We start from the raw sequence: 15,382 nt of genomic DNA, 5'->3' as shown, positions 1-15,382 counted from the left end.
GGCACAAGCGAGCTCGGAAACTCATGCGACTGGGTAAGCGACGCTCGTCCAAGATCTGCTGCCCCATTTCACAACGGCATGTCCGCAGATATTGTACCAATTCTTCGAGCGGTCGGGGCTTTGAGAGTGTGTATAGTCTGTGAAAGACCCCGTCGGCTGCCTTGTGCTCTGTCAGCTCGGCGCGATGGGTATGGCGCTCAGAGGTGCTGTTCTTGTCCTTGCGGAGTAGACCTTCCACTTATAGTCCTTCGCCAAGGCAATCGGACGTGGTGTTCAGCCAGCCATAGGCGGGGACTTGCTCATATCCGTGTGCGCGCGGCGTTATTCCTTTTTGGCTGCAGCCCATGCAACTGCAAGTGGCGAGAAGCCCGCAAACTGAGCTGCTGCTAGGCAAGCAATATCGTGAGGCAGTATGGCTTTCTTGTGATGATGGCAGGACAATGGTGTCTCTTTCTTGCAATCATTTCTGCAAATTCCAGCAGCTTCGCACTTTTGTTTCAATCACTGCAGCAAGCTGATGCTGTGTATTTGGCTTGCAAACTTGGCGCTCGCATCTAGGGGCTTTGCTTGTTACGGCGAGGGTTGTTTGGTTGACAATGATATGCTGCCAGAGAAACAAGAAAGTCAGCAATCTTGCTCGGCGGAGTCTAAAACAAAATCAACCAGGGCTGCGGCTTGTCGCTTCGGCCCCAAGCTGCATATGAAACCTGGCAATGGTTGGATATTTATAGTCCACTAACGGGGATGACTGGACGGCGATGAACAAACAGTATCACGGACAGGTATGACTCGAGACTGTTGTCGCGCTGGAAGTCATTCCACCAGGCATACCTTGTCGCTTTTGCGCTTTGTAGCCTGGTGCCGGCTTGGTCACGTTCGCAGGGTTGAATGGCTCGCCATGTGAATTGTGTTGGACGAATGAGACTAATGCTCTGGACGTCGTGTACGAGAATGCTCTGCTCTACCGCTGTTGGTTTCTCGTCGAGACAAGAAAGTAATCTTGATTTTGTGGAAGCACGGTATTCTTGGCGCTCATGATTGGAAGCTCTGGGTATCTTGGTCGGGACGCGCGACATCGCTGTGAAAGCTGTTCGCGATTATGGAGTATGGGTGATGGCTGTTAAGTCACGATGATTAGCAATTTCGGTTGCTCATGTCTCGGAATGTTGGATGTTGTTAATGGATTATCAACAACACTACTCTGGCATTAAACAACTCGTTCTGAATTGTCTGCTGATTGAGGTGAAGATCAATGGCCGCGCGGTGTCTTTGAGGCTTGGCGATAGTGAGGAGGTCCGAGCCGGCGAGTCGCCTGCAGCTAAGTCTTTGTGCTCCAGGCTCTAGCTCAGCCCAGTTCTTTGTGAACAGTGGGGGGACATCTTGAGGCCAGACTTCGTTGTTCTTGCGCAAGAGGCTGTCGAAGAAGAAGACACTTGCGACAGTGCCAATGTAACCTGGAAGCCATCCTTGCCACGCGTGGCACGCGCGCCAGAGTCCACGGAGCAGGGGCTGGAAGAACGGAGACGGCGCCTTTGTCGCAATCTTGTGTTCTTCATCCTCAGGGATGTTGTGCTTCGCGGCAAAGGGAGGATGTGCTTGGAACGAGTGAAACTTCGCGAGTATGCGGTCGTCTTGGTTGACGAGGTGAGGCAAGATGAGGAAAATCTGACGGCGGTCCCGGCGGCATGAATCTCATCCTTTGATAAGCTTTCGTGATGTTTTGAGCCTCAGGAATCGTGTTGGTGTGGTTTGTCGTGCTGGCTGGCTTGCTGGGCATCGCACGAAAAAGTCTCGCGACGCGGGCTGAGCTTGGCCACTCAGTCCCACCAAACAGCGCAACAAGCACTCTGAGACGGCCTAGCTCCGCTAATGCAGCGACAATGGCTTGCTGTGCCCTTCTGAATAGCTCCATGTCTGTGCAGTCATCGTAAGCGGATGGGCGGCGCGAGGCAGCGCGGCACAAAGATGCTCAAGGCGAGGGCGGCGCGGGCAAAACCTGGAGGCCGTCATTGACACTGTACGCGCCCACAAGAAGCCTGTTCTCTGCTTTGTGAAGGAAGAATAGATGCGAGGAGCTCACTGAACGCCCTGCGCACAACTTCAATGTTTGCTTCCCAGGGCACTGCCAGCAGATCGAACAAAGTAACCGCCGCCTGGCGGGGACAAGGTTTGAGGCTTTGATGACAAGTCACAGTTGTTTCGATTGGTCAGGAAACTGCTGCCTCTTTGATGTCAGCGTTCCTGAGGGGCTGCTGCAAACATAGACAACCAGTGTGTGGCGCCATCCGGCGCTGCAAATCACACAAGATAAGAGATCTTCCGGGATAATGATGAATTCTCGAACGCATTCCCGACAGAGCTTTGCCTGAACCGAGTTCCTGTGCACAAAAGGATGCGGAAACATGCTTGCATTGCGTCAGATGACTGCCTTGCCCTCCGCTGGGAGCCCATGAGCTCGTGGTGGTAACGCCGGTGGGACTGGGTTTGTTGCTCCCTACAAGACTGAAGATGGAGGTGAAAGGGGATTGATTGCAGCAGAAGCCTCTGAGATATCGGACCATTCGGCACCAATCACTGGCTTGGTTGCAAATGGACACTGCACGAAAGTGTTTGAGGACTACAAGAACGCAATGTCATTGCCATATGTTTGACCGCAGGTCATTTCCTGAGAATATCTCTCTGAACATGCCCTTGGATTGTCTGGCAACACATCCACATAAGAAGTTGCCTGAAGGCGATGGGCTCTCTGAAAGCAGATCAGCCACGTTGGCCATGGTCCTCCTGGTTTCTGTGCGTCTCTTTTCTCGTCTGGCATCGGCAGAGCGCCACAACCCGTCTGCCCCCTCAAAGACAAGGCCGCGCAAGCTGCCGAAGCTGTCGAGAGTCCATCTCCTGGGAACGGGAGGAGGCCTTTCTCGCGCCCACGCACCAATGGCAGCGCCCCCTTTTCAAAATGGACCTCTGAACAATGGAAAGCAGTCAGTGCCAGCAGCCGGCGGCCAGCTTGCCTTGCCATTGAGAGAAAGAAGGACAATGGTCCGCTGAGAGCAGGCCAGGCAGTAGCAGCACCACTTCCACCTCGCCAATATTTCAGAGTCGAGCAAACGCGTCTTTGCAGAGTCCTCACTTCACACATCCCAACACAACACAACACTACACACCACGCAAGTGACCATTCCCTCAACTTCGCGAGACCTTCTCCCATCGCGCGTGCCTTCCTTTGCACAATCTCTCTCCACTCTCCTCTGCCGGCGAACAGCTCATCTCAAGATCACCATGTCGATCCCGACCGTCGTTCATCACATTCATGAAGAGCCTGCCACAGAGGTCGCTCAGGGTACCTCAATCCGTACCACCACCGTGGACCTCTTCCTTCCTGATGGTCTATCCCCGGGCATCGACCAGTACTACTGTACCGGTCACTGGATGGCCGTTGGTGCTGGCAACAAGGATGGGTACGAGACCTACGCTGGAGTGCCGTTCATGACTCCTGCCAGAGAGGTCACCAACGGTTCTCTCGGAGCCAAGCCCCCTCACAGATGGGTCTTCTTTAATATCGGCGGTTTCCGCGCCGGTGCCTACAAGTTCCACGTCACCGCCAGCCGCAAGGAAGACAACCAGCCCATCTTCCGCACCGGCACCATCATGACCGTCCTCGTTGTCGCCGACAGCGACGACGACGACAAGATCAGCGGCTGCGGCCGCACCACCACCAAGGATGCTCTCAAGGTAAGACCATCACTTTTCTCTCTCGCCAATTGGCTCTCCACCATGTACACCACAACTTCATGTCTCGAAACACTGACATTGTGTCAACCCCCGCCCGGCCAAGCAGTCCGACGAGGAAGATACTGACTATGACTCAGAGAGCTGGTCAGACGATGAAGATGATGTTCCGTCGCCAGCCCAAGGCTTGAACGAGCAGACGACCTCGCAGCAAGCATGAGATCACTTTCTTGTGCTCGCGTGGCCAGATCGGCCTCTTTGACGCCTAGAGGACAGCAAACATCGTGAGAAAGGTCACAACACGGAAGGCTTGGGCAGTGTGCTTGGATCACCGTCTCTGGACAGCATTCTTGAGCACTACCGCCACACTATCCACCAATACTTTGAAATCGTTGGATGAAACAGGCTTCTGGGCTGTGATGATAAGGTTGGAGTTTATTTGAGGTCAATCCTGTATTGTACAACACTTTGTACCATAGTTGAGCAACAGCAAAAAGTGTAAAACGCCTCCCCATTAAGTATTGTGAATATCTAGTGAAGCTGTTCCCGTGCTTTGTCGTCTATATGCCAAACAGACAGCGTCGCGCGTGCTTGCTCGAATACTTTCACCTTCATCTCATCAGACGCCTTAATCTTTATCCAAGCCTGCAGTGTACATCATCCCCCACAGCGGGAGCTCGGCCACGTCTATGCGGCCGACCTCCTGGAAGCCAAAGTGCTCATACATGTCTCGCGCCTTTTGCCCGCCAGCCACAAGCCAGATCGGCGCGGCCCCTCCTGGCGTCTGTGCCGAGCAGACTTCGTCCATGAGGGGAGCAATGACGGCCCTGACAGCACCAGGGAGATATTCCCGTGTAGGATCCCTGGCGACGAGCGACATTTGCCAGAACTTGCCGTCGTGGGGCCTCATCTTACGCACCACCGGCTCGAGGAGCTTCTCCTGCAGCTTCCCAATATCGTCCTGAAACCCCGCAAACAGCGGTCTCGTGGGCCTCATGGCCTCCGCCACCTCGTGAATCCCAGTGTAGTCCTCGCTGTTGATGTCCCGCGGCTCCCAGCACGAGATGGCCGCAAAGTCTCCCGCCTCGACGACGAACGAGCCCCAGGTGACTTTGTTGCGCAGCCGTCCCAGCGCCGCGGCGCGCGTGCTCTCGATGACGGCCTCATCGTCGAGCTCTACGCTGTGGATCGGCACCGAGGTTGCATGGCTGATCTTCTCCTTCTCCATCAGGATCGTGAAGTCGTAGCTCAGGCTCGCCCGTGCTGTTGCGAGCGCGGCCCTCTGGAGGTACTCGTCGGAGGAGCCCCTGGTCACGGGCGGCAGAACGGCAGGGGGCTTCTCGTTGCCGGCTTGGGGCGCGGGCGTGCTAGCTGTGGTGGGCAGCGTTGCTGCCGCTTCGACGGCTGCCGTCGACATGCCAATGCCTGGTGAGGCATCGTGGATGGCCATCACTGGTTGCTGGACAGCCTGCAGGCTGCTTGTCCTCGCGCGATGTTGCTGTCTTTGTTCCCGAGCCGTGCGGACAGACCACTGAGGATATGGGCCTTGGGACAATTGTGTGCGACTCGAGGATATCTGGAGTCCCGAAGACGTCAGTTGCGTAGATGCAAGAAGAACACGATGGCTTGGGCCTAAATTACCTGGTTTCCGATCTATGAAGTGACCGTATGACCACTCTCAGCCAATATGAGATCCCCCGGACAGGCAGATCCTGAAGGCTGATGTGGAGATGAGTAGAGCCCTCCGACTTGATTGTTCGAATGTGGCAGTGCTGCCTGCCTCACAGAGTATTCAATGGGCTCGACCGTGCTTATCGCCTTGACCGCGAGGCCCTGCCAATTTTTGACATGTCCTCCGCGAAGTGAGTCAAGCCAATTACCCATGCACGTTCTGGGATCCTGCGCCGAGATCGCACGACCAGCTGGGTGATAGGGTAAGCACGCCCTAAGATGTCAAGAATCTCCAGGGATGGTCTGCTGACTCATCATGTCTACAGTACGGTATGTATGCCATGATTCTGGGAGTCTTCACCGTCCCTGCGGCGACAGAGTGCAGTTCAAATGATGCTCATGCTGAGACTCAAGGTGTATTACGAACTATTTTTTTTGGGGCTTGAGCGGCTGCGATATATGATTGCTGGAGTTGAGCGCGGGAACCGACGGAGTATAGTCGTCGCTGGGATTCGGAGGGGGCCGCCTGGATGCGCGTTAGTCCTCAGTAACACATAAGCTTCCTGTCAGTCAAGCAGCGATGGGATGGTCACAAAATTTGCCTTCAATACTCTAACCTCATATAAGGTCAACCGCGAGGAGATGTGAAGCCCATGCTGAGAGTCTCGTACAGCAGGCGTTTTAACGGATCTCTTCTTTGGGTGACTTCCTGGCTTGTTGGTGAACAAATAATCTGAAACAATGGTAATTAGCTTCCATGGAAGCTTCATAAACCCGTCTTGGTCAGGTTGTGGATCGCCTCTGCCAGCAGACTCAATCGAGCGCTTTACCCCTGAAACCTCGGAAGGTCTGAAAAGTGACGTACGGTAAAAATCTCGGCTCAGGCACGCTCGGCCCAGACTGACAGAGGAAATACTTGTAGCCCTGCATCATGATTGCCTTGGTCGCAAAATTGATTTGGGCGATGGTGTTGATATGTCTGGTCCTTGTGGACATAACTTCAGTCATTCAAGCTGAATACCTTGGGAGATAGTCATGCTCGCCAGAAGCCATGATTTTGACGATGAATGCTTAGCAGGAGTCAAGCAACCATAGTATCAGATGCACAATATCGTCGAATTCGGCGATTCCATCTTCTTGCTGAATGGTTCTTGTGGCCCAAGACCGACCATGCTGCCCAGCGGGGCGGGGCATCATCATGCCGATCTTATGGTACACAGTGACACGCACCACGATGTACAGCCCCATGGGTACCTGTGCCAGGGCAGCCACGCGGTCAGCAATTTGAAACGCACTGGCAGGGCCCCGACCCATAACACAAATCAAATCCAGGATGACTAGTCAAGATCTGCCGGCATATGCACGGGCAGGCCTCGGTCACGAAGACGGTAAATTGGGACGTCGATGCGCGCAAGGATGATGACACACATGCATTTGTCTTACCCGTGTAGCACGGCGCAAGATTCGTCCGACTCCACTGCGAATATGCGATGTTGTCTTGGAGGTCTCGCGTACTACGACCCAAAGCCTTGCCAGCTCGTGTGCCGCAGCACGCGTGCAAGAAGATCTTCGCCTAAAGAGGTTGCGAGCCTGTCGGTGCACCAAATACCCTTGTCTATCACGGCTTGCCATTACTCCGTCACATGGTTAGATCCAGTCTCAAATCACTACACGCGCCACACTCTCCCCTGAGCATACCCCAAAGGTTTGTACTCATCCCAGCGTCTCAAACACGAAAACCTGTGCCTTAGCGTCGCCTTCTTTCCATTCTACCGACGCGTTCGAAACCAGAGGAAAAAAAGGTCTTGGCAATCAAGATCTAGTGAAGGAAGGAGATCTCATCCACAATACGCTCGAACGATCTTTCAATCGTCAAGTCAAGCATAGTACTCTTACGGATCGCACGCTTCAGAAGATTTCAAACCAAACGACCAGCATTTTGCACCACCCACGAAAAGAAACAATCAAATGCGCACCTGGGCACGCCTGAGGCAATAACGACACCATGGATCTCCCGCAGGACAAGTTCGCTCCAACATATGATGAGCTACCCGAAGTCTTCAATCCGTCATCAGCGCCAGGAGCCACCTCGGATCATGGCTACAGCAGTAACCTCGCCTATTCTCACAACTTCCACGCACCGGGCGGGCCAGCAGAGAAGATTCCCGCCTTCGACACTGCTGACAAAGAAGTCGTGCACTGGCCGGCCGATAACGGCTCGCCAGCCACGACGGCAGTTCACAACGCGACCGAGAGCAGCGCCACGGCAGAACTCGGTTCATCTCACAAGGACAAAGGATCAGGACGCGGCGATGATGACACTGAGCTTGCGGGCGGGGGCGATACGACAAGGAAGCCGAAGCTTATTTGCGGATTCCCAGCGAAGATGTTCTGGCTCGTCATCGTGGTCGCCGTGCTGGTGGTGGCTGCGGCTGTGGGCGGAGGCGTCGGTGGAGGGATCGCGGCTGGCAAGGGCAAGTCTGGCGATTCTGACACTGCTGTTGGTGGCGAGATGTAAGTGATATATCGTCTTTGCTGAAAAAGCTGCACACATTCTTTCCGGGTCGCCATCAAGAACATGACAGAGTCCACCGCTCACATTCTCTGCACACGAGTACAGGACCCCGACTTCGTCTCCAACAACTCTGTCCAGTTCAGCATCATCCTCATCGCCCTCAACGTCCTCCGCAGACCCTTCCACAACACCAGTGACCCCGAGTCCCAACAGATACTTCGCCTTTCAAGCTTTCGAACAAGCCAACTTCACAGGCGCCTCCACTTCCGTCATCAAGGTCGAGGGCGCCCTGGGCTTGCCCTTCAACAGCTCGAGCTACATCTGGCAGCGCAATGGGACGGCATGCTGCACGACGTTCTGCATCGGCAAAAGCTGGGTGGGCTGGTGGTGCCAGGACAAGACGCAGCCCGAGGCGTCGAGGAAGTTTGACAACATCGAGATTGGATGTTCAGGGGCGGAGAGCGAGGAGTACTCAATGGCGAAATGCGCGACCTAGTCATGAACAGGTTGAGATTGGCGACACGGCAAAGTGGTGCTACGGTTGAGGTTGGCAAGCCTGGACCTCCGCATTGGGAGGTTCCGTGTAATGGTTGGTTTCGGGCGAGTGCATTCTGCCATTTTGTGGAACTGGCACTGGACAGTCAAGATCGGGCTCTGAGGGAATTGGTGTAACTGGTAGCAATCACTAGTGGTCACTCGAGCTGAAAACCACGCGAAGGCGCGGCGTGGGGACCACAGCGTTTACTGGTGGTGGTGGGTTTAATTCCCCTTGCGCGGGTTGCATGCATCTTGGTCGACGGGAGAGCAACCTGCGCATCCATGCCAATACAGCGAGTGGGCCCCACCACCTTGTGGACTACGCGCTTTCATTTCAACCAACACCACACTGAATTGCAACCACTCTCGCGTGGACCACACGCCTCATTACAGAAGCACTCTCGAGCACGTGGTATTTTCAACCATTCTGGGCGCCTTTTGGCCAACGAGTCGAGGCTTGTTCTATGCACCATTGTGAACGAGCGTCAGTCTCTGTCATCCCCCGCGCTCTTTAACCCCCTGCTCTGACTTACTACTGATGTGAATCTGATCACTTTCTAAAGTTAGTCCAGCTACACAGCCACGCTGCTCCATCTTCTTACACCAACTCACGAAGCGACTCAATGTCACATCCCTCACCCAGTCTCCGTCAAGATGGAGGCTCGCAACCCGCTGACAGAGGATGATTTTGAAGAATTCGACCTTTTCGACGACGAACAGCAATCCCACGTCAAACGGCCCGAGCCTGTGCAACGTCCTACATACCCCTCAACCTGGAATGAGGTTGATGAGGCTCTCAAGGATGCAAACCCAAAGACTTTTGCAGAGGAGAAGATCTATATTGAGAACTTTGGCCTACAGCACGACTTTGGACTCAATGCTCGGTGGAACAGTCCCGCGGCTGATGCTCGCGGTCCGACGCTGAACAAGGCGCGCTCCCTTGTCTTGGACACAGGTCGTCCAATTCCCGTTCCCGAGAGACTTGAGCGCCGGCGCGCCGATTTGGAGAAGAACCGTCCTTCAGCCCCATCTGAGCAAGATCAGATGGCTGCAGACCAACGCCGGCTCATGCACCAGCACATACTACCATTTTCGAAGTCGCCAGAGCACGCAGAGTGGGCCAAGACCCTCTCTGTCATCGCTGACCTAGACCCAAGTGGTGCGTACATGGACATCAAGTGGGCCAAGGAGAATTGTGGCGAATTGGGAAACCAAAGTGCAAGCCAACTCAAGAAGGCGACAGCAGATTACGTTGCCTGGTTGAAGCTCTACACTGGCTTCTTGTCGAAGACTCTGCGGCTGAGGACCATGCTCCGCGAGGCAACGACACCACCGTTGGCGGCAGTCGACGAGGCTGCCACCTTCACCCTGCCACGACTCCTGAACACCAAGCTTTTCTCTATCCGACCATTGGTGCAAGGCCTCGCCATCCCCGATGTCCCGAATATCTTCCGAGACCTCGACTTTGAAGACTTGCTCAGTCCAGCAGCTGGACATACGGAACAGTCTGTCATTACCGGGCTCAAGTTGACCAAGTTCGACAACACCGTACTCCACATTTCCATCGAGCAGCTGCTGCTGGGCGACTTCCAGCCATACCTAATATTCTTGGCGCAGGAAAAGCGCAAGGCTGATGTTGAACTCGAAGCCGAGAGCAAACGTCAGAAACTAGACCTGCCTCGCATTGACGACTACAATCTCGCCAAAGATTACGTGCGCAATAACTCACAATCTCGAGCCCTGCCTCGTTTTGGTATAGACATGATCCCAAGATTTGTGAGAGTGCCGGGCCATCTATTTAAGCTGCCTGAGGATCAAAGCGCGCAGGAACGCCTACCACTCTCGGTCCTCCGCCGTCAATTCACCGAGTACCAGTGGATTCTAGCGCTGAATATGGGCCAGTACACAATCCTTGAGTTGGTCAACAAGGGCCTCCTTAATCCTGACAACATCAGGTACCTTGTCGATGCTGAAGGAGTGCCTCTCACGGCACCATTTGTTGGTCAGCAAGTCCAGCCACCACCAGCGAGACAGCCAGGCGCCGACCCGGTCTCAGATATAGTCATGAAGCGCCCGATTGACTTTGGGGACATTATTCTCCCCGTTGAAAGAGTCTATGATGTCATCCGTCTCCATCGCGAGCTGTTTGACCTGACAGACGCAAAGGAGCACGAGCAATACGCGCGAGATGCTGGTTGGGTAAATCCGCGTACGCCCGAAGGCGCATCACAGCTGAAAGCATTGGGTTGGGCCCAGGTCCCGACGGCTGACTCGTACAGGAGTACGACGATCTATACATTGACGCTCGCCAACATCCGTACACGAACCCTGCAATTCGCTGCTAGGAACCATCGCAACTTCGTCAGCCGAATCCAGGCAGAGGATTCTTTCGCGAGAGCAATTGATGGTATCCTCAAAAGCACCCCGGCAATGGAACCGTTGTCAACGCTTTTCACCCGGCCGCTGCTTCGCGATGCATCTCAGCCGAGTTCAGAGCTGAGCGCATCCCCCGCCTCCCCTGTAGAGCTGTTTCTCAGAGCCGAGGCATTTCTCAAAGACCTATGCACTCTCTACGGGGGAGTCAACCGCTGGGTCGAGTACATGCTGCAGCTCTCACAGCGTGGAAGCGCAAGCGTTGCTCCCAGACCTGTAGATGAAGATCTCTCCCACTTCTTCGCTCAGGTTTTTGGATGGGATGCTTTGAAGAAGCTGCCCTCCGAGACCCAAGCTGTCTTGAGGTCGCGCTTGAAGGATGCGACGTTTTCGTCGATGCCCGACATCCTCATTGCCTATCTTCGCAACATCCACAAGACCTTCTTTAGTCTATCTGTCATTGTGGAGAGGTTTGGGAAGTATTATCTTCCTGCTTCAGCGAGACCATGGGCTGCGTCGTCAGAAGCCAGAAGAGATATCTGCAATGACTGGAGACGATTCCTCCTGGACCGGGCAATGAAGCGGCCTATTGGTATCGTGGCTGAAAAGATCAGAGCCGAGCCGCACAACCGCTCCGGAGACGTAGATGTCACTGGAAATTTCACTTCGCGCCACTTGGCTCCATACTGGGCGACAGAGGTGGCTCTGGCCGCGCATGAGGAGTTATCCTATGGCGGAGAGACCTGGATTCAGCTCGAAGTCGACTTAGGTTGGCAGAAACTCGATGGAGAGGATGGCTGTGAAGTCAAGGAGAACGGCTACGCCTATTATTGAGAGTGGGATCATAGCGAAGTCTCGTCTTGTCAGCGTTGTTCACCATGGGGGAGCAAGTAGCCAAAATCAGTCATTTGGCCCATGCCAAGTACATACAATCGAATACAAGTCATGGGGAAAGTATAATGAAGTCTGATAGCAAATGACAAAATCAGTCTCGTACTTAGTTGGGTCGAGTCTGACACAATGCCAGCCGTAGCGTGACCGACTTAAGCGCCTTTGAGCCCCTAATATTCCACATGCACTCAACCATAAGTGTCGTGTGTCAACGGCAGCAACTGAACAGGCGTAGCAGCCGAGATTTTCATGACTGCTGTGCCGTATGTTCGGCTTGCTTGGAGTTTGCCTTGGTAAAAGACTGTACGACATGATTCCATGGTAATTCAACTCGTTTACACACTTGTCACAGAAAACCCCTTCTTGCGCTCGGTGTCTCGTTCGATGCCGTTACACCTGACCTGTTAAGTGTGCGTTCTTGGGGACTATGTGTCTCCTTCGGCATGTGCAGTAGTGCAGAATGGGAGACGCCGCGGATCTATATGGACAATGATCCCTCGCTAACCACTCTGCTCTACCGAACATGGAGTTTTCCAAATCTATGTCCACCTCCTGTCATCCCGCCAATCAAGACTCTGCTGGCTCTGCCTCTTCATCATGGGTGCAGTACAACTGTGAGAACGCTACGGCAAACAATTCTCATCGCGAACTGTATTCTTTTATTTGTGCAACGAGATGCCCTGCTGATTCCTCTTTTGCACTGGATGGTTGTGCCAACTGTCGGGATATGATCGTAGCATCGTTTCGCAATGGTGTTGACACTGCAAGCCCGGAAGACTGTATAATTTGCCTAGCCGTCTTTCCGCAGCTTCCGATAGGGATTCCTTAACCGAATTGCTCTCGCATTTCAGCTTCAGTGTTGCAAGTATGGCGCCAGCAGTGATAGCTGGAGAGCATCCAAGCGGCATAGTCAGTTGACGTGTCTTATGCAAGAGCGAAGCGACACCGTTAGATGTTTGGGCATGACTTTCAAATCAATTAAAGTTCCTGAAACACTCAGATTAAGACCAGATGTCGCAGCATTCCGGCCAGTGCTACTTTGGTACGATTTGGTTGAAGCATGGCCTCGTGTGGGGTGATGATGTTGGCCACTCGGACGGTGCAGACTATCTCCAGAGCTATCTTCGCCAGGAGAAGGCTGATGGACCAGTATCTCTCCATAGGCGGTCCGAACACCGACAAGCGCCCTCGCCGTTTAGCTTCGACCTCTGGAGCAGTCCTCAGCCACACTCACTCCCTCGCGATTCTCTAGCACAAACCCGCTCCACAGCTCTAATCTGGCCGAGCTTGCAACTGCTTCGACTGCAATGATCAATATTGGCAGTGGATGGCTGCATAGCAAGACCATACTTTGGATGTGAACTTTACCCCATGTCGTCAGACTTCCTTTGCAACTTGATGGCGATGCCCTGCTCTTTTTCTCCCTTACACCTTCTCAAATTTCTGCTCGACATCTACCGAACCTTCCCCTCGGAGAAGATACGCTCTGCTAATCCCGCTTTACAACAAATATCCTCTACTCAACAGCACGGCGGCTACCAAGGACAATTTCGCTGACAACGGCGAGTCCAAAGCTTGGGCATGTTCTTGTGTAAGGTGTGCATGTTGTATAAAGCCGCTTGAGTGAACAGGTTGAACGCCGGGCCGTTGGGGCGGAGCACTTCGTAACTGACATTCGCATTGAGCAGCAAATGGCCAGTTGCTGGTCGAGGAGACTGGAGATGACCTCTGATGGCTTCATTCCAGCTCAGTTCTCCTCTTTCGATCTGGAGCATTGGCTCATCGATAGGGAAGAAGCAACTCCAACCAATCGATGCGATTTCGGAGTTGCCTGGGGGACTGTGACTCATAATCACGTTAAAGGCCTCGATGACATCCTCGTACTTTGGGAATGACTTGCTCCCAGCAGGATCGTTCATGGTCACGTGAACCATTGGGTGCTACCCGCCAATGTCCGTTGTGCGCCTGGAGCTGTCCGTCCCGCTGGCGGAACCGTTGGCGTCGCCGAAAGTATTGAGCGTGCCGTGGTTCGTATGGAGCGCTGACTTCGGTATCCCGGATCTATACGAGCACTCAGTAAAGTGCTTCTTGACCTTGGGCTTGTCGGATGAGCTAAACCTCGTGAATAAGGAGCAAATTGCGAAGCATAGGCTTCATGACCTTGAGTGGGATTGCTGCTTGCTGGAAGCCTCGGCAACGGTGCGCTGCTCTTGTGTGTGGTTCACCTGCAACCAATGCGGACTTGATGGGGACTTGTTTCAGTTCTTGCAAAGCGGACTAGCCTGACTTCTCTTGATCGCGGCTGTTTGGGCATGTGTCGATCGATAGCTGTTCGAGATCTGGCTTATCACGATTACGTGACTGCCACCCGCGTCCTTCAGGCCAGAAGGATGGACCAGCCAAAACAGAGGACTAGAGCAAGCAGTGTTGGAGGGGCGTGTCAGTGCCAAAGCGTGGATGCAGGAGGGCTGATTGCGGACTCTTCTGCAGTGTGGATAGTGCAGCTGTACTCGTGGATGTCCATGGAGAGGCAACCAGCAAGGAAGAGATCCTCAGTGGTGGTGCGGATTGAAGTACCCTGAGCGACCTCGGTCGCCGGCTGTGCGTTGATTTGTGGCAGGCAGAGGAGAGTGGAGAGGAACCGTGCAAGTGAAGGCACTTTGTGAGGCTGTCCGATGTCGCCGAAGAGATGACGTCCCCAAGCTCAGTCTGTCATGACGTGGGAGCGTCAACAAGACTGCGTGATGCGCCGGGCGCAAAGCGACGCCTCTTTGCCTTGTCGCTAGGGTCGCAGGGCCGTCGTTGCCGCGTTTGCCTGTCGTTTGCTGTTGAAGTGTGTGCTGTTGGGTATGCCCGGCAGGCGACTGCGTGCTTGTTGGAGTTGAAAGTGCGTACAACAGGTTCTGAGCGCTTGATGTCGAGATCGTCAATTTCGATGAAGCTCTCGAGCGAGACGGAAAGAGCATTGGGGTTTCTGACGAATAGGGGGTCGAGAATGGAGTCGCCAACGCCCCGGGAAAACCGAGTACACAGGTCGGTGAGGAACTACTTGAGTAAGAATTGCTCATTAGAGATGAAGAAATCGATCTCGTACAGCTCAGAGCGCTCGGACGCGAGGGGATTCTGCTGGACGACAGTGTCGGCATTGCGAGAACTTCTGTCATAAATTTTGACGGTGAAAGCACCTGAATTGACACGACCTACGATGCGGTGATATGCTGCAGGGCTGGCCTCGTTGATCGGCCCAACGTCGTTGTACCATTCGATGACGGGGCGGGTCTCAAGTGCAGAAAGCGGGATGGCTATGGTGGCCAGGATCTCCTCACTCCGACGAACAACCCCGTTCTCGAGCTTCACGAGACTGCACTCATTTTCCTTCAGGTATGCTTGGATCAAGATGCGCCCCGGCGTAAACCTTCCGAATGTGAGCTGGATGCTAGTACGAGGACCTTGCGCATAGTCGTCCCTTCCGACAGATTGGCGGTATTCATCGCTGTAGTCCAAGACCGAGGTCCCCTCAACGCTGACAATAGCGTCAATTGGAATGTTTGATAGATCCGAGCGGGGGTCATCTCCAGGAGGGGTGTCAACTGTGGGTGTATACAGGGACGACAATGCCACAGGTATCGTCTGCGATGCGACCGAAGTCATTGCGCTTCTCATGGTCGG

The 15,382-nt window shown here is 54.1% G+C and overlaps 6 protein-coding genes across 6 annotated transcripts; 3 read left to right on the top strand and 3 right to left on the bottom strand.

The window, feature by feature from the left end:
- Nucleotides 1-3,123: 3,123 nt before the first annotated feature.
- Nucleotides 3,124-3,946, top strand: B0I36DRAFT_393140 (uncharacterized protein; the record flags this gene model as incomplete). The annotated part of the gene is made up of 2 exons (XM_046161457.1): nucleotides 3,124-3,729; nucleotides 3,836-3,946. Coding segments are annotated over 2 exons (717 nt in total), but the record flags the coding sequence as incomplete, so codon positions are not given.
- A 294-nt stretch (nucleotides 3,947-4,240) lies between these two features.
- On the bottom strand, nucleotides 4,241-5,514 carry B0I36DRAFT_26618 (uncharacterized protein). Its single transcript, XM_046151211.1, has 2 exons — nucleotides 5,368-5,514; nucleotides 4,241-5,302 (listed from the first exon to the last, which is right to left on the bottom strand). The coding sequence occupies exon 2, from the start codon at nucleotides 5,174-5,176 to the stop codon at nucleotides 4,355-4,357; it is 822 nt and encodes a 273-aa protein (XP_046007103.1). The 5' UTR covers nucleotides 5,177-5,302; nucleotides 5,368-5,514; the 3' UTR covers nucleotides 4,241-4,354.
- Nucleotides 5,515-7,402: 1,888 nt separating this feature from the next.
- On the top strand, nucleotides 7,403-8,408 carry B0I36DRAFT_367377 (uncharacterized protein; the record flags this gene model as incomplete). The annotated part of the gene is made up of 2 exons (XM_046159448.1): nucleotides 7,403-7,911; nucleotides 8,018-8,408. The coding sequence occupies 2 exons, from the start codon at nucleotides 7,403-7,405 to the stop codon at nucleotides 8,406-8,408; spliced, it is 900 nt and encodes a 299-aa protein (XP_046007102.1).
- A 456-nt stretch (nucleotides 8,409-8,864) lies between these two features.
- B0I36DRAFT_333383 (uncharacterized protein) lies at nucleotides 8,865-11,829 on the top strand. Its single transcript, XM_046155214.1, has one exon. It carries the CDS (start codon nucleotides 9,104-9,106, stop codon nucleotides 11,654-11,656), a length of 2,553 nt encoding a protein of 850 aa, XP_046007101.1. The 5' UTR covers nucleotides 8,865-9,103; the 3' UTR covers nucleotides 11,657-11,829.
- Nucleotides 11,830-13,248: 1,419 nt separating this feature from the next.
- B0I36DRAFT_353633 (uncharacterized protein) lies at nucleotides 13,249-13,647 on the bottom strand (the record flags this gene model as incomplete). Its single annotated transcript, XM_046157232.1, has 1 exon — nucleotides 13,249-13,647. The coding sequence occupies one exon, from the start codon at nucleotides 13,645-13,647 to the stop codon at nucleotides 13,249-13,251; it is 399 nt and encodes a 132-aa protein (XP_046007100.1).
- Nucleotides 13,648-14,758: 1,111 nt separating this feature from the next.
- On the bottom strand, nucleotides 14,759-15,364 carry B0I36DRAFT_353632 (uncharacterized protein; the record flags this gene model as incomplete). Its single annotated transcript, XM_046157231.1, has 1 exon — nucleotides 14,759-15,364. The coding sequence occupies one exon, from the start codon at nucleotides 15,362-15,364 to the stop codon at nucleotides 14,759-14,761; it is 606 nt and encodes a 201-aa protein (XP_046007099.1).
- Between the last annotated feature and the right edge of the window lie 18 nt (nucleotides 15,365-15,382).

This window comes from Microdochium trichocladiopsis (assembly GCF_020744255.1).
Source record: "Microdochium trichocladiopsis strain MPI-CAGE-CH-0230 chromosome Unknown B0I36scaffold_10, whole genome shotgun sequence".
NCBI lineage: Eukaryota > Fungi > Ascomycota > Sordariomycetes > Xylariales > Microdochiaceae > Microdochium > Microdochium trichocladiopsis.
Note: the sequence above shows the minus strand (reverse complement) of the source record. Positions and strands in the feature narration are given on the sequence as shown.